Source organism: Bos indicus x Bos taurus, chromosome 3, assembly GCF_003369695.1.
Source record: "Bos indicus x Bos taurus breed Angus x Brahman F1 hybrid chromosome 3, Bos_hybrid_MaternalHap_v2.0, whole genome shotgun sequence".
Lineage (NCBI taxonomy): Eukaryota > Metazoa > Chordata > Mammalia > Artiodactyla > Bovidae > Bos > Bos indicus x Bos taurus.
The window spans coordinates 116,905,670-116,930,603 of NC_040078.1; the positions used below are offsets into that span (position 1 = coordinate 116,905,670).

General features: G+C 51.1%; 1 protein-coding gene across 7 annotated transcripts in view; it reads right to left on the reverse strand.

Annotated features, from left to right (window-relative positions):
- COL6A3 (collagen type VI alpha 3 chain) overlaps positions 1-24,934 on the reverse strand; it is a 90,876-nt gene that overhangs the window by 20,079 nt on the left and 45,863 nt on the right. For all 7 annotated transcript variants that reach the window (XM_027537998.1, XM_027537997.1, XM_027538000.1 and 4 more), the window contains 27 exons: positions 24,542-24,879; positions 23,422-23,500; positions 21,874-22,019; positions 20,461-20,553; positions 19,899-19,952; positions 18,799-18,870; positions 18,017-18,043; positions 17,882-17,926; positions 17,710-17,763; positions 17,199-17,261; positions 16,144-16,209; positions 15,658-15,711; positions 13,380-13,415; positions 12,718-12,780; positions 11,932-11,994; positions 10,633-10,695; positions 9,709-9,771; positions 7,758-7,808; positions 7,527-7,562; positions 6,864-6,926; positions 5,780-5,842; positions 4,510-4,542; positions 4,389-4,425; positions 4,267-4,278; positions 3,673-4,166; positions 1,730-1,826; positions 104-802 (listed from right to left, as the gene is read on the reverse strand). In XM_027537998.1, the coding sequence (XP_027393799.1) occupies positions 104-802; positions 1,730-1,826; positions 3,673-4,166; positions 4,267-4,278; positions 4,389-4,425; positions 4,510-4,542; positions 5,780-5,842; positions 6,864-6,926; positions 7,527-7,562; positions 7,758-7,808; positions 9,709-9,771; positions 10,633-10,695; positions 11,932-11,994; positions 12,718-12,780; positions 13,380-13,415; positions 15,658-15,711; positions 16,144-16,209; positions 17,199-17,261; positions 17,710-17,763; positions 17,882-17,926; positions 18,017-18,043; positions 18,799-18,870; positions 19,899-19,952; positions 20,461-20,553; positions 21,874-22,019; positions 23,422-23,500; positions 24,542-24,879 (2,964 nt within the window). The remainder of the gene's footprint in view (positions 1-103; positions 803-1,729; positions 1,827-3,672; positions 4,167-4,266; positions 4,279-4,388; positions 4,426-4,509; positions 4,543-5,779; positions 5,843-6,863; positions 6,927-7,526; positions 7,563-7,757; positions 7,809-9,708; positions 9,772-10,632; positions 10,696-11,931; positions 11,995-12,717; positions 12,781-13,379; positions 13,416-15,657; positions 15,712-16,143; positions 16,210-17,198; positions 17,262-17,709; positions 17,764-17,881; positions 17,927-18,016; positions 18,044-18,798; positions 18,871-19,898; positions 19,953-20,460; positions 20,554-21,873; positions 22,020-23,421; positions 23,501-24,541; positions 24,880-24,934) is intronic.

A 24,934-nucleotide genomic window follows, 5' to 3' on the forward strand; every position in this document is an offset into this window, starting at 1 on the left:
GTCTGGGACGTGGGAGATGCCAATAGACACCGGCTGAACGAATGGACAGGTCGACGTGGGCACACCAGCTATCATTCCCAAACCAAGGGCACACAGGACTCACTGCTGACGAAGGATGGCAGCAGCCTCCCGAAGCGCATTAGGGGCTCCTCGTTGAGCTCGGTCGACTTGTCCACTAGCTTGAAGAAGACGTCGTTGGGCTCGCTGGCAGAGCTGTACAGCTCCTTGACATTCACCTTCCTGCCAATGCCCAGGATCACGAAGAAGTAGCCTTTGCACTTGGCCTGTAGGATGGCTCTCTGGGCCTCCTCCAGCTGCTGCTTCTTCACCTCGCCCGTCAGCATCAGCACCACGATCTTCAGGTCCCGGGGGTTGAGAGCACTTTCGAAGATGTTCTCAATGGTGTAGTCGATGGCGCGGCCCAAAGCCCTGGTCCCCTGCAGCTGGGTCATCCTGCTGCCAAGGAAGGCCAGCAGCTTCTCTTTGGAGCCGTAGTCGGTCAGGGAGAACTCCACCTTCACAGGCGGCACACTGGCGTTGTCCACCGCCTCGTAGGGCGCATGCTGCACCACCGCCACGCGGGCAAAGTGCTGGGAGGCCTTGGGGTCTGGGCTCACATCCAGCTGTCGGACCAGGTACTCGATGTACTTCCTCATCTCGTTGAACTGGAACGGGGTGGTGGACTCGGAGCTATCTAAGATGAAAGCCATGTCGATGTCCACATCACTGCCTGCTGCCCTCCGGTCCCTGAAGGAAGGCCTCCAGCTGCCGAATCCACAGGATGGGTCAATGTTGCAGATGTCTAGAAAGAAGCATGGCAGCCTGTTTATTCTGTCACTCTCAGAGTGAGAAACTGCACGTCAGTCTGCAGAGGGTCTGGGGTCATTAAAATTGTCACATAATGTACAACTATGTATACCTTGCTGACATTATCGTGGCCAGATTTCAGTTTTCATCACCTAACACTTACAACTGAGCGACTTCACCGTCACTTTTCACTTTCCTGCACTGGAGAGGGAAATGGCAACCCACTCCAGTGTTCTTGCCTGGAGAATCCCAGGGACGGGGAGCCTGGTGGGCTGCCGTCTATGGGGTTGCACAGAGTCGGACACGACTGAAGTGACTTAGCATTAACACTTACCAGGGGAAACTAATCAGCAAGCTAAAATCCTTTTTAATATGGCTTTGGGTTCGATCCCCGGGTCAGGAAGATCCTGGACAAGGGCATAGCAACCTACTCCAGTATTCTTGCCTGGAGAATCCCATGGACAGAGGAGCTTGGCAGGCTATAGTCCATGGGGTCAAAAAGAGTCAGACACGACTAAGCAATGAACACTTTTGGCATAATGCAAGAGTCAGAAGGGCGGAGAAGGGAAGAAAAACACCTTACTTCTCTGCCACTCCTTGAAGAGTGTTTTCCAGAAAGTCACAAAGCCAGATTATTAATTTCTGGACTCCAAGGTCAAAACAGAAGCAGAGCCCACTTACTCCTTTATTACCTATGGAACCCAACGCTCTCCTAACAGAGACAGGCTCTGTTTGGGGCGAGTCCGCTTCAGGCATGGAAAGTACATATGCAGCATTTACACCGGTAAATACAGGGCCACGTGAATCTTCGTTTAACTCAGGCTTTTTGTACAGATGGTGATTATTCACTCAGTGTCCCCCTGTGGATGGTGTGTTTTGCAATTGCCGCTGGACAGGCTTTCCTCTTGGAGAAGCACCTTACCCAAGCAGACGTGACACGTCAGGACATTCTTCAAGAAGTCTGTGAGGTCTCCGCCAGCAGGAAGGACAAGGGCATGTCCCACCGCTGTGTTATTGATCTGGTTTAAACAAAAAGAAATGTTCAGGAGGAATATACTGGACGTTACCATTTGAGAATACAGCTGAAGAAAACATTAGAGTCACATCAATTAAATAACCCCCCAATAGCTTCTCTTTCTTAGGAAGTGGGGTTAGGAAGGAAGGCACTGATTATAATAGAAAAGCACAGGTTTTCTTCCAACGAGATGAGCTGGAGTTCAAACCCCTCTCCTGCACTCTCTGCTGGACCTGAAGCAAAGCTATTTAACTTCTCTGGAATTCAGTTTCCTCTGCTGCAATCTGGGATTAATGGTAGATTCCCATGAAGTTATTTGGAGGATTAAATTAGGTAATGAAGCTTAAGTGCCTGGTATAGTCTCCAGCAAACAGCAGGGTCCTCAATGTTAACTGTTATTTCTAGCAACAATAATAGCAACTAGCCAACATTGGCTCCATCCCTCTTTCATGTGCCCAGGTCCAGAAAGGGATTTAACAACAAAACAAGCAATCACTTCCAGAAGATTTTAAAAGTCCTGCCAATCACAGTCTCTGACACACCATCAGTAATGATTTATTTTGTGAATAATTGAATGCATGAATAACTGACTGCCTGAAACTATCCTTTTGAGAAACATGCGTGGTGGCACTTCCCTAGCGGTCCAACGGTTAAGAATCCGCCTGCCAGTGCAGGGGGCCTCAGGTTCAATCCCTGGACCAGGAAGATCCCACATGCCTCAGGGCAACGAAACCTGTGTGCCACAACTACTGAGCCTGTGCACCTAGAGCCCGTGCTTTGCAACAAGAGAAGCCACTGCAGTGAGAAGCCCAAGCACTGCAACTGGAGAGAGCCCGTGCACAGCAGCAAAGACCCAGTGAGGCCAATAAACAAACAGGTAAAAAGGAACATGCAAGGTTCTGGATCACTTGGCCCTCATAAGGGGAGATGTACATACATGAGACCCTGATAGGAACATACAGCTGGTAAACCAAAGGCAGAGACCCAACCCAATACCTGGTGCTCAAACTGGCCTGAAGTTTGGCAGAACAAACCCTGAGAGACGGCACCAGTGACCCAACTCTCCCTGGCTGATGTGGCAGTGATAAAACCATAGACTACTTGGTTTGGAAAGGAAGATGTTAGAGACCAGTTCACCCCTCTGGAGCTGAGAAACCTGAGCTACAGAGAGATAAAGGGGAGGGCCATGTTACTCTCAGTGACTTGAAGCCAGAAGGTGACTGAATTAAAACTAGAGCCAAGATCCTGGTCCCGCTGTTTCCCTTCTTGACCATCATTCACCCATCCTGGACAGCACAACCAGGATTGGCATTGAGCAAAGACTAATTAAATTGATCAACTGATCAACTGATTTTATATATTGATTGATTGATCATTATTGATGGATCAATAATTGATTAATTATTTTATATATTATCTATCATTATAACAATTATACAAGTTATTTAAGCAAATGACAAGGGAGTGCTTAGCTGTTTCACAGGCAGAAGCTAAAGCTTCCGTGTTATTTGTTTAAATGACTTGTTTAATTGTTAGATGGCAATTAACAATGGCTGAGAAACGCCTGAATAGGGATGCATTCTGGGGGTTGGCTCGCTGATGTCCCTAGGGGAGGGAGGGCTCCCAGGGTCAGCCTGGGAGCGTCTCTTCCAAGATTCAAGGAGGGACCCGGTGGGAATAAGTCACAGGCACTTGGATGTCCAGAGCCATCAGGATGTTCCAGAAATCCCAGCTTAGATACCAGCCTCATCTAGACACTTTGAGAAGCTATAGGGTGCAAACTGGCCCCAGATTTGGGCACGGAAGTGCCCGAGTGCCTTCTCAGAGCCCAGGATGCCCGGAACACAGACCTGTAGGGCATTGATCAGCTGCCGGTCCTCCTGGCTTGTGAGGAACAAGGGTGTGATCCCAGCATCTGAGAGCTTGAGCACAGCCTCCCGGAGCTGCGGGGTCGCCCTCGTGGGCTTGTTGCTGAAGAACACCGCCACCTTCCTCATCAGGAACCCGCTCCGCACACGCTTAAACGTGTTTCTGGCCACAAAGGACATGGCGGTTTCCAGGCTCTGCTGCTTGGAGGTCAGCGACACCTGCAGGTTCTTGATCTTGTCCAGGAGGACGGACTTCTTCTTGGAGTCGGCAAAGCGGATCTCCGTGGTAACCTCGTTGTTGTAAGTGACCACGGCCACGCGGGCCCCCCTCGGGCAGTTGCTCTCGGCGATGGTCAGGTCGTCCAGAATCTTGAGGACCACCTCCCTCATCTGGCTGAACCTGTCCTGGGTGACCCCCTCTGAGGTGTCCAAGGCGAAAGCCAGCTCCGTCGGGAAGACGGGGCACTCCAGGGGCCCTGTGGGAAGTGGGGGAGGGAGGTTCACAGACACACTACTTACCAGAAAAGGGGACTTCTGCTTCCCTCAGAAGGAAATCCAGTCATCGAGATAACTTACCGTAACAGCAAGCTGGAAAAGAACAGAGGAGCATGAAAGCCACGTCCACTGGGCTTCCACATGCAAGATTCCACACACAAGAATAAAACCGCGGTGCAGACAGCAGAAAATAGCGTACTTACGGCATTTATCTTTGATGCTCTGGACCAGCGCACATTGCTAAAAAAGGGAAGGAGAGAAGACGTAAGAAGGCGGACAGGAGGCTCACAGGGCAAGGGCTCATGCAGCACGCATGCAACTTACGTCCATTGAGTCGCCTCTGCTGCCTTTGTAACCCTGCAAAACAAGGACGGGCGAGACCTCGCACACGTGCAGGTGTGGAGCGTCCCGCAGAGGAAGAGCCCGGGCCCATGGATGCACACCAGAGGAAGTGAGGTGGTCCCTGGCCGGCCTTGATCGTTCACAGGCTCTCCCTCTAAATTTGACTTAACTGCTCCAGGAGCGAAAGAGAGACAGAAGTATCTCCAGTTGAGGTTATCAGCCCTGCGTCCTGAAAACCAGGATGCTCATCACCAATCAGGGTAAACCACACATTCGAGCTTGAGTCTAAATGCCACTTCCCCAAGGAGAACAGATCTGCCTTCCCCCCCGACTCTGCCCCTAGCTTCCCACGTCCTGTCGCAGGAGGGACACCCGGAAGTCAAGAGAGCTACTGTGAGGCTCCAGGTCCAAGCATCCTGGCTGGATTCCACCCCCAGGATACACCCACGGCTGCCCTCGACATCTCATCCCAGTGTGTGGCTGCCGAGGGTCAGGCTGTCCTCTCGTGGGCTAGCCAGCATCTTTCCGTCCAGCTGTGCCTGCTCGCCTCTCACCGTCACTGGACTAACCATCGCCCATTAAATGCTCCCCTCAGTTAAACCCCTGACTCTGCCTTCTTCTCCTGGTTCAACCAGCCCAACCCTTAAACATGTTCTTTCAGGGATTATTTTCCTTCCTGCCTTATCTTCCCCACTCTTCTTTGAACTTCATCAATTTCAATGTCAGAAGACAGTACCAGGAGAAATTCAAGCAAGGAAACAAAGACGTTTGTAATGAAGGATGTTTAAGGGCTGGAGAAGGTCGCCCTCACGGTTCCAGGTGGCAGGTCACTAGTGGAGTTTCAACTATGAACCCCTTGGGGACTTTATAGCCCAAAGGGAGTCTCCTCCAAACCGAGATCTCTACTAAACTTCCTCAAGATGCAATCAAGAGGTATTTAGATGTGTTTACTTTTCTTTGCCCTCTACACAAACCTCAAAACCTACACTAGGAAATTTTAAAGGCAACTTACAATACACCCTGGATTACAGAATTTCGCATGAAATTTGCTTTACCATTGTCTTGGTACTCTAAAATTCAAAAACTCTTTTCTTCATTGTGATATCAAAAAGGGAACTGGTTAAAAGCCAAATAAACAACAAAAATGCAGACAACTCTTTCGTAAGGAAAGGAGACAGTGGAAAGTCTTCAAGGACCACGTGTAAGGCTCCCAGCCCTCAGGCAGCTCGACTGGGAATGGGTAGGTACTTACAGATGGCCCTGGGTAACCGGGGTCTCCCTTCTGTCCAGCTATCCCTGGAGGTCCCGAGTTTCCCTAGAAGCAGAATACACATGGCTCAGTTGTGACAGAAAAGGGAGAATTCTCAGTTCCTACAGTTGGACGGGGTGGTAGATGTGATCTTGTCCGACGTTCCCCATCACCAAGAGGAATCTTTCATTTCAAGAGGCCTTCAGTGTGGGGACAAGTGGCCCTAGCAAAACAGAGTGCATCTCCCCAAACTCTGTTCTCTGGCAGGTCAAGGGGAGAGGATGCTGGAACCTTTAATAAGACCACAATGGATGTGCAAGAAATCAGGAACTGACAGATCGTGAGCTCACTCTTCAAATGTAGAGAACCAATCCAGTGTTTTCAGACTCCATCGTGAGTAGTATATGATCTAGTTTGAATGTCCTCACTGAGCAAATTAACTGGATGATGATGATGAATTTAACTGGATTTTAAGCTAAAAATACCTGTTAGACGCCTTTCCCTGTTTCTAGGTCACAAATTGCTAATTCAAGACTCAGTGCAATTTTAGAGGATGAGTAAATATCCTCTAGGGAGAAAAACACACAACAAAAAGTAGCTTAAGAAAGAGGAGCCTTAGCACAATGGGGAGACGAGGGAATACAGGGTCTCAGCCTTGCTCGACCCGAGCCTGGAACCCTGGTGAGCACTTTGTGTGTCTCATGAAATCGTGTCTGCAACATCCAATGGGCATGACCAATGACTGTGTCCACACAGACTTTCAACATCACTCATTCTGAGTCCCCTGGTGCCATGCATGGAGTGCACCGTGGACTAGTGACCCTCGAGATGTATCAGAGGAGGGGGCCCTCCAGGCCTCCCTGCAGGGGAGCATAACCAAAGGGAGACAGCACCGACACAGCTGCAGGGGGTCAGGAGGACGTCAGCCCAGGGTTAGGGCTCCTCTACTCCCACCCCCCACAATCTCCAGCCGGGTCACAGGTGAAGAAGGGTAACTCTGAAAGAAGCAATGGAGTCTTCAGGGTTCAGGCCTGCCGCCACGAAGGTTCTGGCTCTCCACCTTCGGCCAAGGGGCAGGCAAACTTACCCTTCGGCCTCTGATGCCTTTGGGTCCCGGTGGTCCGTCTGTCCCTGGCTCACCAGGATTGCCCTGGGAAGACAGCCAGGAAGCAGCACATTAAGCTCTGGAGTGGCAAGTCCAACTGAGGGTCCCTGGGGACCTCCGAATCACACTACCCAGGGAAGCCAAATGGATTTGGCTGGACTTTGATGGACTTTTCCACTGAGTTACCAGTATAGACTTAGTCTAACATTATTGAACTTAGAATTCACATTAATGACAGCATTATATAGATTACTGGAGAAGGAAATGGCAACCCACTCCAATGTTCTTGCCTAGAGAATCCTGTGGACGGAGGAGCCTGGTGGGCTGCTATCCATGGGGTCACACAGAGTCAGACATGACTGAATCGACTCAGCATGCACACATCCATGTGTATAGATTATAGCATCTTAAGGTTTATATTTTATTGCAGTGTCATTATTTAATCCTCACAAGGGCCATGCCAAGTGCATATTGTCATCTTTATCTGACTGATGAAGGAAGGTCTTAGAGAAGCTGGGTCTTTCCCAGGGTCACTCAGTTAGTGTCTGACCCACAACTGGACCCAAGATACAGTGACCTTCAGCCGTGCTCCCATCAGACTCATTCAAAACAATGAAGATGTTTACCCACTAGGGGAATGCTTACCTTTGGACCTGGGTATCCAGGGAATCCTCTTTCTCCCTATAAAAGATAAATAAATGACTCAATATTTGGGTCCCAGCTTAAAATCATCTAACATAAATTATTCTCAAGCAGAACAGAAATAGATCCAGTGTCACCAAGAGAAAAAGTTCACCATGTTACGATTAAATTTTGTGAGATAAATCTTTAAAACTACAACATGTCAGAGTTCCAGACTCCTCGGCAGATACATACCTTCTTGCCTATGCGACCTTCGCTGCCAACTCCATCTCGCCCATCATCTCCCTGAAAGAACGGAAAGACAGCATTGCTGCAGGGGCCCATGTCAGGCGCTCCACGACCTTCTCTGTCTAAAGCCCTGAGCAGTGCGTCAGATCAGGGTATAGTTCAGGGAAAGTTCCTACACCCACCCACCCTTCAGTGTGAACTAGACCGTGTCTATAGGCGGGTGAGCTTCGTGGACTACAATGTGAAAAACTGCTACAAGCTATTGGTAACGATGCTGTTTGGATGGAGAAGCAAAGCGTCATGGAGCCAGGGAATCTTAAGAGTCGACAGGACTCTTGAAGGTCACCTTGACCTATGGATCTATGAGTCTTCGTTGTTGTTGGTTTAGTTGCTAAGTCACGTCCGACTCTTTTTCAACCCCAAGGACTGTAGCCCACAAGCTTCTCTGTCCATGGGATTTCCCAGGCAAGAATACTGGAGTGGGTTGCCATTTCCTCCCCAGGGGATCTTCCCAACCCAGGGGCTGAACTCGAATCCCCTGCAGTGACAAGCAAATTCTTTACCACTGAGCCACCAGGGAAGCCCCATGAGTCTTTGATTCTACTTCAAAGAAAGAACACGGGGCTCAACCTACACCTTCCTGAGTCTTCTCTGCTCAGCCCCTGCTCCCCTCTCCTGGGCGCTCCTTCCCTTCCTTCCAGGTCACACCTCTAGATTTCCTTTCTTCCCAAAACCCGTCTCCCTATACTCAGAGATTTGTCCCTGTCACTCTCTCCTGGGGGGCTCTCTGAACTGGACACTGTTCATTATTCCAAAAGAATCAGAAGAATGTACTTGAAATATACAATAATACCTCTAAAACACATGCAGAACATGCTCCTTAGTTAATTTACAGTTTTAAACAACTAAAGAGTTGTTGCCCCAAATTAACAGAAACAGAAACAAGAAGAGATTTTTTTTCAATGATTTGAGTAGTTTTTAAAGTTTGATCTTATTTTTCCCCTCTGCTTCTGAGACGAAGTAATAGCAACGGATTTTTAAACTGCCATTCACTATAGAGAAATTACAAACACAAGAATAATAATGTCAAGCTTTGGGATCACGGGTCAAATCAACCTGGCCCATGTATGTAGTATTTAGGTGTCATAACTCATCTTAGGAAACTCCCCAATGTCCTGGAGATATTTTTTTTCCCTAGATAGAAATATATGTTACAACATTATTGTAAGTAAGCACTTAGAGGATTTTTAAATATTTTTAAAATGAATTCTCAAAGTAAGAATTTCCATTCTGGGATATCTCATTCCTTCCCTGGTGGCTCAGATGGTAAAGAATCTGGCTGCCAATGCAGCAGACCCGGGTTTGATCCCTGGGTTAGGAAGGTCCCCTGGAGAAGGAAATGGCAACCCACTCCAGTCTTCTTGCCTGGATAATTCTATGGCAAGAGGAGCCTGGCAGGCTATAGTCCATGGGGTCGCAAAGAGTCGGACAGGAGTGAGCAACTAACACTTTCACGTTCATATCTCATTCAAAACAAACTGTTTCAGTCTGAACTGAGATCTTATCAAAGCTCACTCCATTTTAAACCAAGGACATTTATTTCTTTACAGAAAAGCTCCATCTAGTTGGACTTGAAAAGCATTTGCAAGTCCTGAAATGAAGGTGGTTCGAGGGTCAAGACACCGCCACATTCACTCCTAAGGAAAAAAAAATCTAGAAAAACTACCTTTATTCACTATCCCTCCAATGAAATAAGAAGTATTTTGAAACTCATAAGCACCAAGTTTCACTATTTTCAATCACATCCCCAGTAACATAAGAAGCAGCTTGTCTCTGCGTGGAACCAACCTAAGCGGCAATGACAAAGCCCAGCCCAGCCCAAGGCCCAACTCCCTGCTCCCCGAGCATCTCAGCAGAGTCGACAGAAGCCAGGGCCCCATGCACGTGGCGACCTTACCGTCTCCCCACGAGGACCCCGGTTCCCGATGCTCCCCTTAGGTCCTGGATCTCCGGGCTCACCCTAGACATGAGAAACAGGGCTGAGACGACTCAAACTGTGGTTTCAGGACTGCGCTTGCTCTGGGTGATGTCACTGGCAGGTTGTCACAAGCTGCCAGCTTCACCTTTTAGATTTTGAGGTTAGTGAGTTTTTTACATTGCAGGGCTCATGCGTGAACTCCTGGAAGAGAATCCAGGCAGGCTTCCATGCTTGTTCTTTCCCTCATCACAGCAAGGGGACAGGCTGCCGGGGAGGAGAGAGAGGCAGGCACAGGAAAGAGGGCTGCGTGGGGTCAGCAGTGAAACCCCGAGGCCACACCCGGGGCAGAGAGGTGAGTCTGAGTTGCCTGAACTCACTGCTCTCCCTGAGAAATGCTGCGTCTCAAACGAAGGACAGCAGCTCTTCCCGGGGCTTACAGACCGTCAGCCTGCATCCAGCAAGCTGCTGTTACCCAAAGCCGCCGGGCTCTGGGGCCCTTGGACCAGCTGCGTGCGGCCAGCGAGGCTGCCGGCCCATCTGGAGAACACTCAGAGCGTCTGGAGGCAGTCCTGAGGGCTGCCGACGTGCCCTGGGCTCCCTGAACCATCCTCACGAGCCCAGACTTGGAAAGATGCAGCAGGCCAGCAGTGGCTGGTGTCCTAGCTATGTGAATACACACCAATCCACTGCTCACAGCCCATGCACACCCTCGAGGCGGGGACAGTGATCCCCCCGGCCCAGCTGCTGTCAGCGGGGGCGGCGGGTGGAAGAGACCAGAGGGGAGGAGAAGGATGTGCACACCAAGCAGCTGGACAGACTGACAGACGAGGGAGTCAGGATGGGGTATTTGGGGGAGGGGCGGCTTGGCCTCCAGAAACACGCATTGCCCTTGTCCAGACAAACCTTTCTTCCCAGGGGCCCGGTTCTGCCGCGTTCTCCAGGAGCACCTGCGGTTCCCCCGCCTCCCTAGAGCAGGAGGAGGGGAGACAGGCAGTGAGACACCCACCCCTCCAAAGCCAAAGGGTCCGAATCCCACCTCCTGCGGCCCCCACTCTGCCTCTGCATGGAGGTCAGAACCTGCAGCTCTCTGCCACTTCCAGCCCTGGAGGCCCCGTGCAAACGTGCATGGAGAGGGCCTGTGCCAACCTAAAATTTGAGCGTGACCTCTTTTCACATGTGTGCACACATCCCAGGAATTAACGGTCACCTCCTGAGTTACCAACTAGGGACAAACATGCAGCTGTATGTGGCATTCCCTCCTCTCGCTTTCCACACCTCCCCACAAGCACCTGACTTCACTCGAACATCGAGTGAGAATACATCAACAAAGGGACACAGCCCTCAAAATGCAAGGCAGAAATGACCCTGCCAGGCCCAGCAAATCCAGGTGGTGTTGGCTGTTCGTATTGCTTGCTATTTGAAGAGTTTCACCTCACCTCTGCATCATCAAAAAAGAATTGACTAATCAGAGCTTAAATATATGTTAGAGAAAACACAAGCTTTAAAAATAGGTATCTATCAGATTTCAAATTGAGGAAAGACTTCCCAAGCAAATAGCGGTTCTCACGAAGTTCCTGCTGCCCCTGTAAAACACTTCTGGGCGTTTACATAGCCTGGGGTCAGTTCTTCGTTGCTTTGTTAGTCATGACTATTTTCTCTAACAAACAGTAGGATGGCTCCCTCAGGATCACAGCAGACCCCAGGGACACCACAGTGTGGGTGTGAGGGCAGCCAGGCCAGCCTCAGCTACACCAACTTGCTTCTGCTCATCATCGCTAACAGCTGAGACAGATGCTGACGTCTGCCGTGGTGGCAAGTTTAAGGACCACCTTCCACATCACACTTAAGGGTAGGAGAATTTCCTTACACAGAATATCAAAGCACAGAAATAATTTCCAGCAGTACGGTGTAATCTGAGCATCTTAGTAGATTCATCTGACTTCCTGAGTCCACCCTAAGACTTCTGCAGTGAGGGATACCCACCCAGCTTATGTCCACTGGGACTTAGCCCAAAAAGCCCCAAGAAAAACAATATCTAACTTCCTCAGGGTGGATGAGCCAGTTGCTATGAGAACTGAGGTCTGTGTTACGAAAGTGTTGGGCTGAGGGGTCCTACCACCCACGAAACACGGGCTATCCATGCTGGCTATTTAGCGAAAGAGGGGTCAAGACGGACTTACTCAAGGTCCAAGCCAGACTTACCCGAGGTCCGGGAATGCCCTGTTCACCAATCAGGCCTGGAGGACCGGTGGGACCAGGCGGACCCTGGAGAAGTAAGATGCCCACGTAAGCGCTGCGTGGAGGTGACCCACCACGACCACCACAGGACCCACACAACGGGAGGTTACTCTGCACAGGAAGGAACGGCTCCCTGGCGCAGGCCACATCGTGGATAAACCTCAAAAACGCAACGTTGAGTGAAGGAAGCCAGACACAAAAGGCCACCTGGTAAATGCTTCTGTTTGTATAAAAGGTTCCGAAGATGCCAGTCCACCAAGGCAGAAAGGGAATTGGTGGTTGCCAGGAGCTGGGAGGGCGGGATGCAGCATGACTGCTTAACGGGCACAGTGTCTCCTTGAGGGACAATAATCATGCTTTGAAACCTGATAGAGATGCTGCTTGGGCAACGCTGGGAATGCTCTCAGTGCCCCTTCAAAAGATTAAATTTTGTGTTCAATTTTGCAAACTGATTGTCACCTCAATTAAAAAAAAATACACGGCAAGACGTGGCTCAGTGGTAAAGAATCCACCTGCCAATGCAGGAAATGCAAGAGACGCAGGTTTGATCTCTGGGTTGGGAAGATCCCCTGGAGGAGGAAATGGCAATCCACTCCAGTATTCTTGCCTGGAGAATCCCACAGACAGAGGAGCCTGGTGGGCCACAGTCCATGGGGTCGCCGAGAGTCGGACACGACTTAGCTACTAAACAACAACAGCGAGACATTTGGGAACGTATCACAGGATACGCAGGCATGCCGGGGTACTGACCTGTGCGCCTCTGGTCCCCTGCTCTCCTACAGGGCCCTGCTGGCCGGGGCCGCCCTGGTTGCCCTTTGAGAGGAGAGAAGAGGCAGGGAGAGGTCAGCCATCTGTGCTCCGGTCACATCTGGAGGAGGGTGCAGGGAACTGTCCCAGTGGTTGCGGGGGGTCAGAAGTAACACTGCAGCTCCAGGGAGAGGCATTGGACACACGGAGCCAGTTGTCACTTGGCACCCTTAGAATTGATTGCCCCGCTCATCTCACCTTTTCCTCAAGATGACTTCATGACATGAAGCTATTTCGGCCCACACGTGTCTCACAGAGACAGCTGAGAGGCAGAGCCACTGAGACCAGTAAGTGGGCACATCCCCAGCAGGAGATATCCAGGACACGGCCTCCTGCCTCTTTTCCGTCCCCTCTCCTCCATCCCCCGTTCCCACAGCCACTTTCATTCTGATAATCATTCTCACTGCATCATCAAGATTTTCCCAAGCCTTTGCAGAAAAGGCTAAATTCAAGGAGATGGTAGGAAAGCTGCTGTTGGAGCCACAAGCCTCGATGGTGAAAGAGAGAGTCCCCCCCTCTGGGTGGGACGGGAGGGCCAGCCCCTGGAAGCCCCCGGTGAGTTATACGGAGATGACATCAAGGAGACGGCGGCGTAGAGGCTTTACCTTAGCTCCCGCTGGTCCCCTTCGGCCAAAGCCACCCTGGGGAGAAACCACATAACTGTGAGGGGGAGGCAGGGGGAGACTGGGCACCTTCACCACACCCGCTGGGAGCCAGACGCTGTGCCTACTGGCCCGCAGGAAACTCTCACCAAGTGACACCTTCCCCACCCGCCAGCCCTCCCCGAGGGAAAGCTGTGCTCCCACGCTGCCCTTGTCAATCATCTAAATGGAAGATTTGAGAGTGACTTCAGACCTGCCAAGCAAAACAAGGAGTCCTCGGGCTACGTGGCCCCAGCCAGTTTCAAGAAAACAGGAATGCCGACCTGGCTATTTTTCTTGCATTTTCCTAACTGGAGGGAGAGGTAAGATGGCAATTATAATGGAAGGAAGCCCCAGACTCTCCACACTGTCCTGGCCAACTATAACACACACTCGGCTAAGTAACGTGTCCGGAGTGCATGTGCACTGACCTAAAAGCCCGGCTGTCTCGGTTTGAGCCCAAGACTTGGCAGCATCTTCCCCGACGCTCCAGAAGCGAACCTTAGTGCAAATAACCGTGCCACGCTTGCGCGTGCTCCAAGAACTCCCGCCTTGTGACTTCTTCCTTTTTGGTGGAAAGGTTTGGGGTGGGCACCCATCCTGGACACATCTTTGCGAGGTTAGGAGGTGGAATTCCAGAGCCTGTCATCAGCCAGCCTGTGACGGGCATGGCCCGTCTGCTTCCTCAACCCAAGAAGCACGCCCACTGCCTGCCATGGACCAGCGCGGTGATATTCTGGGGCCACCGCTCTGCCGTGACTCACTGCAATGGCAGCTCCTCTAGCGAAGACCTGAGCCTCCGTCTAGGGACGAACCATGGACAGGTGGGAGAGGTGCAGCCAGGCCTCCACAGGGCACAATCTGCTCACTCCTCACAGTCATCCCTGAGTATTACCGGAGGTCACCTGTGCTCGGGCCTCACGGGACAGGAGGCAGCCCAGGAGAGGACATCTTTCATCTCAGTGTGAGCCTCACTTGGGGAGCTCCCAAAACAAGTCCCAACTTGACCACACAGAACTCAAACCCCAAGTTTCTATCCATGCTTAGAAATACAACTGAGTTCTGTGCTCATCATGGAAACAAGTTTTGCCTCTGTTCACAGAGCTGGACAGCCCAACAGTAGAGTGTTTCCTCACTGCTTACCATTGTATAGATCAACAGTATTACTCAAAAATTACACTCGAGCCTTCTAAGAGAGCAGTTTTCAAAATTTAAGTTTTCTGCTGAACGTTAAAAGTAAGGTGATGCCCATAGCGTATCATCTGCTTACAGGTAAGAGTTGTTTCTTTTAAAAGCCGCCGTCAGCAGACACCCTTGGGTGATCCAACTGTGGATCCCGCAGCGTGTGACTTCCCCAGGGGACACAGCAGAGGGGGCCCCGGTCTCAACCCCCCCACCACCATCCCCAGCAAAATGCTGAGCAAACACCTGTCTCAGGCACCCACCAGCACCCTGAACTGACTAAGGATTCACAAGCTTCTGGACCATCTTCTTCCAGCTAGAGGGTCCAAGCTCCGGGTACCCCCTGGGCCCTGGAAGCATTCAAATGGCTTCTCAATGATCATCCATCCCCCTCTGACCTCAGCAATTCTTTAAGACAAAGACGAGGCAGTGAGTGGTCTGCAACAGGCATTTCTGAAATGCCTTGGAAAAGCAGCTGTGAGAAGCATTTCACTGGAAATCTGGCTCTGGATTCACTGCTTGACTTACAGCAGCAGAAGAACAACAAACAATTATCAAACAAAATAAACATACACCCCGTCTGCCTCCCTACCCCTAATCCCCTCACTCTTTCTGTATTTCTGTTTGGATTTTTTAATTATTCAGTGGGATAAAGCCTGGCCGAATAGTCAAAAGCAGCAAAGTTATTACTTTTTAAAGTGTCTGTTTGGTCTGTTTTGGAGAAGGGCATGGCAACCCACTCCAGTGGGAGATTCTCTCTTGCCTGGAGAATCCCATGGACAGGGGGCCCTGGCAGGCTACAGTCCCTGGGGTCCCTAAAACCGGACAGGACTGAGTGACTTAACCCTTTGGTCTGTTTTGGGAGGGGAGGGAAGCAGACTCGGGATGGGTCAAGAGTAAATGATAATGACAAAGGGTATGTAGAAGCAGCAACAGGTGGCTTCCAAAATCCCTTAATTCCCCCAATAAAAAGTTGCTCAGTAGCTCTGAGTAGGAAGTCTGGCAGAGTTAGGCAAATATTTCAAAGTCCCCCCCACCCCAAGCCCCAGGAGACACTCACGCTCTTCCCGGGTTCTCCAGGCCCTCCAGACACCCCGTCTCTCCCAGGGAGACCCTGGCATGGGAAAGAAAACTGATGTAAGATTCTCCACAAAGAAGACTGTGTAACTCAAATTCTGCCCAAGACGCCGGGGGACGGGGTGCATACAGAGAGGGCCGGTCGCCCATGCCAGGGATACCTCAGACACAGGTGCCCTCTGCCCCCCACGAGGCTTTGGCTTGACGTGTACTTTCTGGAAACATCTAGGGGTGGCACAAACTCCGCCCAGAAGAAGCCCCTCTTGGGAGGGGCTGTTTGGGTTCCCCTCGGAGACCCCTTCTCAAGCACGCATGCTGGCTTCCAGGCTCTCTGCTCCTGACCTCGACCTTATGCACCCACAGCCTCAAGGCCCCCATCCACAGCCCCCAGGGCTGGCAATGACCCAGGACGAGGCTAGCCCCCCGGGCCCACAGCGCAGGGAGGGTCTAGGTGTGCAGAGCACTGTACCACGGGGCCGATGTCTCCGGTTTCTCCTTTGGCTCCTCTCTGCTGGCTGTCCTGTCCTGAATTGCCCTGAAAAGAGCACAGGTGGGGAATAAGTCACGTATGCAGAAAGCCACTGCTGCGGGGGACCAGGGACCAAGAAAATTGCAGTGACGTCTGCAACTCAGTGCTTCAGCCACATCCCGTTCAGGTAATGCCCATCCCACCCGACAGAGCTTGCTGTGGGGTCAGCAATCGCTCTGAGCCCCAAATGGGGTGGGGGATGATGGCTCTTCCTCCCTGTTCCTTCTCCTGGGGAGGACGGGGGCCAGGTTCACACTTGCCTCATCCTGTCTGGACCCCAAGAGGCTGGCCCAGTGGTGGTCACTTGCTGACAGGTTTTATAGCCCCATAAAACAGGAAAAGCTGTAAACGCTTCTCTTTCTCTAACCCAAACTTAAAGCATCCCAAGACCACACTTTAGGGAAGCTTCTTGGGTCTTAATAGGAAAGGCTTTGCAAAGAATTATCTTGCAGTTAGAGAATAGAGACATATCTAGCCACCCCAAAATTCTAAGAAAAGGACAAACCACATATTTTGCCAGCATGCTTTAAAGCAATTTCAACAGTGAAATCCTTCCTTTCAATCCGCTTCTCCCCACACCCCTTTCCCCAGGCTCAAGTCTCGTATCAGTGATGAAGAGCCAGCGTCCCTTACCTGGTCGCCTCTGATCCCGACATCCCACACCCCTTCCCCAGGCTCAAGTCTCGAGTCAGTGATGAAGAGCAGCGCCCCTTACCGGGTCGATCCCGGCATCCCACACCCCTTCCCCAGGCTCAAGTCCCGTATGAGTGATGAAGAGCCGCGCCCCTTACCGGTCCTCCCCACACCCCTTCCCCAGGCTCAAGTCTCGCGTCAGTGATGAAGAGCCGCGTCCTTACCGGGTCGCCTCTGATCCCTTCTCCCCACACCCCCTTCCCCAGGCTCAAGTCCCTACCGGGTCGCCTCTGATCCCTTCTCCCCACACCCCCTTCCCCAGGCTCAAGTCCCGTATGAGTGAAGAAGAGCAGCGTCCTTACCGGGTCGCCTCTGATCCCGACATCGCCTCTCTCCCCTTTGTCGCCTTTGGGTCCTTTGTCGCCCTAAATAAGAACCACAAGCAGAGCCTGAGAATCAGTCTTGCATTTTCATCTCGCCCTCAAAATTGCGTTCGTCCCACCACAGATCTTAAACTGAACAATGTTGCAGCATTTACCATTTACGCATCTGCCACAAAGGTAAAACTATCCCCAAGCATTTCAGGTAACCCCCAAGTACTTATGGGGACCTGCGCTGCATCAGGCGGTGGGGACTTATTTCAACAAAACACACTCAGGTCTTGCCCCATGGGACATACTCTCCAAACAAGAAAAGACAACATAAACATGTCATGACTGACAGGGGACCTAGGAGATGCCAAGAACGCACCCCAAGAGGAGGTCAGGGAAGGCTGCCCAGAGGAAGCGGTCTTATACACAAGTAAAAGAAATCATCGTTGAGTGAAATATTTGTCGCTTTTCCAGGACAGCCACACTCTAGACATATGCTTACCCTCCTTCCTGGACTCCCTTTCTCTCCAGAAGTACCGGGCAGCCCTTTGTCGCCCTGCCAAAGACAACAATAAAATGTCACTCCTGGCGCAATGTCTGCCGTAGGCTGATGGATCAGTCACCAGCATCTTCAGGCCCAAGCGGTTTGGACTTAAGAGTGGAAACTCACTTACATCTTCACCATCAAGACCATCCAGTCCAATTTCTCCTAATTCACCCTGTCAGGGGACAAGACACACGAGTGAGTGCAAAATCTGGCAGAATACCGGGAAAGTTTTAAACATACAAAGAAAACCAGGCTGAAGTACCTTCTCTCCCGGGAATCCACGAGAGCCCTGGAAGGGAAGGGAAGAAGGAAAGTGAGCTCCTTCCTGGAGGCTGGAGAGGGTAGGCCAGAGCAGGCTAAGGGCTGACCTCCCCCGTCCCCAACACGAAGCACGGGCTTTAAAAATTCAGTGTTAGAGATTCACCTGTTGGGATAGCTTTCTCTCCATCACAAGGGGATTATAAGGCTAACCTGCCTGGACCTGAGTACGTGGGTGTTGTTGGCCCCCCGGGAGCAGGGGCACTGAGGCCAGGGGCAGGAGCTCCGAGGAGGCCCTTGGTAGCACCGCAGCATGGGGGCCGGTCCTTTGACACGGGCTCCCAAACTCCAGCAGATGGAGAAGATTCATCTGCCCTTGATCCAAGTATTTCACACACAGAAACTTCCAGCGCGGGAGGCCTCTCTCGAGCTCCGCCCCCCATTTCCCTCACTCCCCCCAGGTGCAGGGCTTTACAGACTCGGCACTGGCCCTCTCTCTGCCCAGCCCAGGTTCTCTCTGTCCTGTCAGTACCTGCTGGTCGCTTCACATTGCCACAGGCAACTTGTCTCTCCAACCTCAGGTTCCCCTCCCAACGTGGCCTGTGCTCCTGAACCCGCCAGGCCCGGGGCCGCCTCCATGCGAGGCCACTGGCTGCCCAGCGCTGAGCAGAGAAGCCGGGCGGGCATCTTCCTCCCCCAGAAGGCTCTGGGAGGAGCTGTCTCCCTCTGCACACGTGCGGGGCTGCAGGGGTCCCCTCCCCACACCGAGGGGCACCCACACTCTACCTTGACTCCTCTCTGCCCGGGGCAGCCCTGGAAACCTTGAGTGCCGTTCACGCCAGGAGGACCGCGTTCACCCTGTGGGGAGATACAAAGGGGATCTGCAGGTTGGAACTTCTTGTCGAGTGTGCCCACCGAGCGGGCATCCTTGAGGAGGGCTTGCATTAGGCGGGGCTGATGGGTGACGTGCCAGGCGGGCCTCCAGCCTCGCTGCACTGGGCCTGGAACCTGCAGCTCCCTGCCCCGGAGGGAGACGGTCTGGGGCAGTCAGCAGCACAGGGCACCTCCTGGCGGGTGGAGGACGAGCAGGCCCTGGGGGGCTCCATCTGGTGAGGACTGGCCCCGTGGAGGGCCCTCAGGCTGGCTGCTCCTCAGTGTGGTCCCTGGTTTCAGTTCTCCAGTGAGGTCCAGGCCCAGCGCTGACACCCAGCTCTGCTGATGGGACCTTGGTGGCTTCCAGTCCTTCCAGACCTTTGTCCTTCCTGGGACGACCTTCCAGCCCTCCCACTGGGGCTCTCTATCCCCACCAGGAGCTCTCTATCCCCACCCCAGGACCTCTCTATCCCCACCAGGAGCTCTCTATCTCCATCCCAAGGCTGGGCCTTGTCGGTTCTCAAAAACCTCTCAAGTCACTTCTGGGACAGGTTCTGCTTCCCAAAGGCCCTGCTGCAGATTCCACCCACCCCCACTGGACGCCTCGGCTCCTGATAACCCAACCGCCCTCGGGGAGACTCCTCTCAAAGGGTGCCACCCCTAAAATCCTGCCAAGGTTTCTCCTGCACCCCAATCCACCCCCCTCGCCTCTCGCCTGGGTATCTGAATTTGGTAGATGCTGGGTTTGGTATCCCCAGTGGCCCTCTGTCTCCAAAGCCACTCTGTCCCCCTTCTGAGATGGAACAAGTGAAGACCTACACTTCATACCCACATGCATCAGACCAGTTCCTGTAGCACAGAGCTCCGAGTCGAGTTGTTAAGACAGATAGGAATTCATGGTTTTCCCAGTGGAAAAGATCGGAAATGAAACAGATGAACTCCACAATTCAGTCCCAACATGTAAGGAACAAGGAGGGAATAAAGACTTAAGGAATAAAGCAACGTTGACTTACAGGTCCACCTTCGTCACCAGGATAACCTCGGTAGCCATCTTCTCCAGGAATGCCCTAGAACAAAGTCACCAGTTCCTTGGTTAAGAGCTGTGGTTTTCTTTGTTTCCTACCTAAGCATCTCCCTGATCCTCCTTCACGCAGTAGAGCCATGTGTTAGGTGTCCCTTGAACGTGACAGCTTTCTACACATTATTTCAGTGCAATTATTCTATCAGGATCTTTAAGGTTCTTGATCTACCAAGAAATACTGTGTGAAGTCCTGTAACTTAGAAGCAAATGCAAAGAATCGTGCTGACCATCATAGTGAGGCTGCCAGTCAATGATGCCCCTGGTCTCAACATGGTTTTATAAAATAAAGCTACAATGCAGAACTGAACCCTATGGAAAGGGAAGCAGGAGCAGACACGGGGAAGGGTCTGCCCCTCAGACCCCCCGTCCTACAGCACAGCTATTCCTGTTCCTTCCCCTCCATCTCCCTGCTGCGACAGTGGAGAAATCTCTCAGCCGGAGCAGTGCCAGCTCTGAAGCTAGTCTCAGGTGAAAAAGAGGGTAAAGCCACCTACCTTTGGCCCGATGCTGCCTATGGGCCCTCGGTCTCCTCTTTGTCCAGAGCATTTGCAGGGAATCCCACAGCAGGCTTTCTCAGCAATGTTGTCCTACCGAGACAAAAGGCAAAGTTCACCCCTCAGTAACTGCCTAGGAAAAAATCGTAAGTCTGAGGAATGTGGCATTCACAGCAAGAAATGACATCACTCCCAGTGGCATTTCCTCGAAGACTTAGCCTTCAGCATGCTATGGGATGTCACAAACAGAGTCTGAAGAGCCACCAAAGATAATACATCCTATTCATAAAATATTCACCTAAGGCTGGGCCTTACTTCTAAAGTTTCCAGCATAGATAGTCAAGCTTCAGTTGCTAAGTATAACATAGACATTTTTAAGCTGCAAAAAGCAAAGCCTAACAAACCCTTGCAGACGTCCAGGATGGAAGAGGGTTTTAGAGCAGACCAAATGTCTTTCCCTGAGCCCTGGGCAGAGTCACAGAACAGGGTACCTGCCTTGAGAGAAGGCCTAGGAGTGGCCATGGGGTGGGGTCCCTGCCTGAGCCATGAGCACCCCAACCTCTGGTCACCAAGGCCTCCAACATCCATCAGACACCCTGGACACGACCTCCCAGCCCAGCCCCTGGCCTCATGTGGGAAAGCGCACACCCAGGACATATTTCCACCTGCTGAACTCATGAGGGTCAATGCATTTGCTTGTAGTGAATTTCCTAGAATTTTCACGCTCTCCCAAGTCCAAAATTTGTCCACTAACCTCCTTCCACTCAAAAAAAAAAAAAAAATCCTAACTCCGGTCCTAGGAAGAAGGCAGGAAGGAAAGAATGGGCAGAGTCACTGAATTCTGCAGTTCACTGCTGCCTCCGCCAAAGAGTCTCTGAGTTGAACACTCAGGCCCACACCCCAAAACCCCCAGGCTCACCCCTAGCCCAGGAGTTAAACCCACCAGCTGAGAGGTTGAACTCAGGGGGATTAGGAAGCCTCATGGTCTGTCCTCATTTGCAGCAAAGAAAACTAGAAGAGAAGGCGACAGAAGCCCCTTTCCACCCAGAGATGATCTCTCTTTCCTGCCTACTCTTGTCTTCCCTGTTTTTGGCTTGGAGCGGGTCGATCTCAATGTTATGTCTTCTCAGCCGTCTTATAAAGGGGAAAACGCCTCGTTCACGACGTAGAGGCCACTCTGAGGCAACGCTGCCTGGACACCCGTCTCCCAGGTGGCTGTCTTTCCAGTCCTCAGAGAGCTCCCTTCCGAGGACTCGTGTGGTGGCAACAAAGCAGGTCCCTAGTGAATCAGATGAGTTAAACTGCCCACCCAGGAGTCTCTCCTCCATTTGCCTGGTGATAACGGACTGTATTATCCTGGGATGCCCCAACCTGCGGCATCTAGACCAACATGTAGACACACAAAACACTCACAAGCTGCTCGGCTAGTTCGTAGTCCAGGTCCAGCAAGTTCAGCCTCAGGGGCCGGTTGTACGTGAACCCTCGCCCGAACTCCAGCTGCATGAGCTGCTCCAAGTTGGCGACGCGTTCGAGGCCCACCAAGATCAGAGCTCGGACACCTGCGGGGACAGGTCCACTTAAGACTGCTCACGTGGGCGTTCAAGAAACACAGCGCTTTCCTCCCACCTCTATTTTTTAAAGAAAACTTCAGTATAAACATTTGGCTTTGTAGTGAGGTGGATGAGCCTGGAGCCTGTTACACAGAGGGAAGTACGTCAAAAAGAGTAACACAGATATCGTATATTAACACGCATATATGGAATCTAGAAAAATGGCCCTGATGAACCTATCTGCAGAGAAGGAATGGAGACATACAGACATAGAGAATGGACTTACAAACACAGCAAGGGAAGGAGAGGGTGTGACGAACTGAGAAAGCAGCACTGATACACACACTCTCACGTGTAAAATAGATATTAATAACTAGTGGGAAGCTGTTGTATAACACAGGGAGCCCCGCCTGGCGCTCTGTGATGACCTGAAGGGGTGGATGGGAAGGGAAAGGGAGGCTCAAGAGGGAGGGAATATGTATATGACATGACTGGTCTCGTGGTGGTGTACAGCAGAAACCTATACAACACTGTAAGACAATTATCCTCCAGTTAAAAATAATAAAACAAATAAATAAAAGTTGACCTTTAACTGACACACATGTAATCACACTATTGGCTGTTCTGCAGAGCTGCAATACTAGAACTCTGTACTCCTCTGAGCAATTGTTCCCAAGGTGTCAAAAAGCGCACTGATGGACGTGACTACAGGAATCGACACTGTCCTTTATGACACACATAAATGCTCAAGTTCCGGTCCCACCTAACACAGATGTGCCGTGGGAAGGCTGAAATCCCACGCCTCCAAAATCAGATGACAGGAGCTTCCTCTCCATTGCTCTGGAGGAGCAAGCTAATAAGCTGAACATTCCTGAGCTAAGTCATGCTTCCATAAATTCTTCTTAAACCTCTGACGTTAGCACTTACTTTTTCGATCGTCAGTGCTATCAAATTCCAAAGCAAATGATCAAACAGTACATCTGGTAACAGGTACCACTGCAAACCAGTCACAATAAATTTGGGAAGTATACTTTCATTATTTTATGTTAACTTTGCCTAACATTATACTATTTTTGAGCTGTGATAACTACAAACCCAAAACACAGTAATTCCTAAGTTAAACGATACAGCCAAATGAATCAAAACTTCATGTTATTTTGCAAAAGCATCAAGCTTTCTAGATGTTGTACCACATGAATGAGCCTAGGACACCATGGGGTCTGTATCAGGACTTTGGTCTATGTGAGGGGTACTTGCTGGTTCATCCCATGGCCTCAGGCAGGTGAAAGAGGACCAAGATGCTGGACAGAGGTGCCCGCAGGACAAGCCGCTGCCCCACAGGGTCTGTTAGCAAACTCTCCAGCCCAGCAGTGCACCTGCTTCCCATTTGTAGAAACCCCCCAGAACCCACCTTCTTGTCGGAGTTCCTCTGATGCTCTTTGTAAATCAGCCAGATCCCCATCCACTCCATCGGTAAAATGAATGACCACCTGAAGATAAAAGATGTGTGAAAACCCAGCTGAAATTAAAAAGAAACATCACAGACCCTTGCAAGGAACATTAGCCAGTTAAAATCTTTCACTTCACGGTGGAGGAAACAGGGGGCCAAGGTTGAAAACCAATTACCCCCTATTCATAGTTCCTTGATACTGTGCAATAGATGGGATATAAAATAAATGGGTATGTTGCAGGGCTTGATTTATTAAAAAGCACCAGCAACAATGGAAATAAAAATTTTATCTCATCCTCTTTATTTAGGGGACGTAGCTTCACATGTGTGTGGGGGGAAGGGGTGTGCATGTGTGTTATGGGCTGGACTGCGTCCCTCTGAAAGTCACAGTTTGAAGTCCTAACCCTCAGGGCTTCAGAGTGTGACTGTATGTGGCAACAGGGCTTTTAAAGAGGCAATGAAGTAAATGAGGTCATCAGAGTGGGCTCTCATCCAATGTGGCCAGTGTCCTTCTAAGAAGAGGTGATGGGACACAGACACAGAGAGGGGAAACCACATGGAGACAGAAGAGACAACGCCGTCTCCAAGCCCAGTTGAGAGACCTCCCAAAAAACTACCCTGCCTCCCCCCGATCCCAGACCTCCAGCCTCCCAGGCTGCGAGAGAACAAATTACTGTTGTTTAAGCCACCCCGCCTGCGGAGCTCTGTTATGGCAGCCCTGGAGAACTGATGTGTGTGTGTGTGTGTGTACAAACATAGAAAGAGAGATAAAATTATATACAAATAGAGAACATAACATATTTAAAGGGCAGGGCTATGGTTAAACATGCATTAGTCACAAATTCAACTCATTCAAGCTTAATTACTGATTTTCAAGTTTTGTTTTTTTTTAAGAGCTTTAGTAAAACAAAGATATTTCATTTCAGCTCAGTTGATGATAAAGGACTCTTATACACAGGCACCACCAACCCCACCAAACATGAAGAACATCCACAGAAGAACAGTTTGGGGATGGGGCTTTCAGGGCGTCAGTAAAACTGAGAGGTGACACAGGAAGTAGAAACGCGGCGGCCGCCCTGACCTTCACGTTGTCCATCGAGGCCTGCCGGAACTTGTTCTGGTAGAGCTTCAGCGTGTCCGCAGTGAGGACGTAGGGGTGCTGGGCACGCATGTTCTGGAACTTCTCAAACAGCTCCGGCTGGTACTCAGCAAAGTCAAAGGCCTCGACGGGGCCCGAGGGCGTGAGGGCCACCACAGACACCCGCACGGTGGGCAGCTGGCTGCCGCTGCAGCTGATCTTCTGCATCTGACTGATTCTCCTCAGGATGGTGTCCACCTTGGGCTCGAGGCCCTTCTGAGCCACAAAGACATTCTGATCTCCTGAACCATCGAAGCCCAGAATCACATCCAAGTTACAGGCTATAAAGGGAGAAGCAGGCCATGAGCTCAAAGTCAAGCTGCTGAGACACTTTCA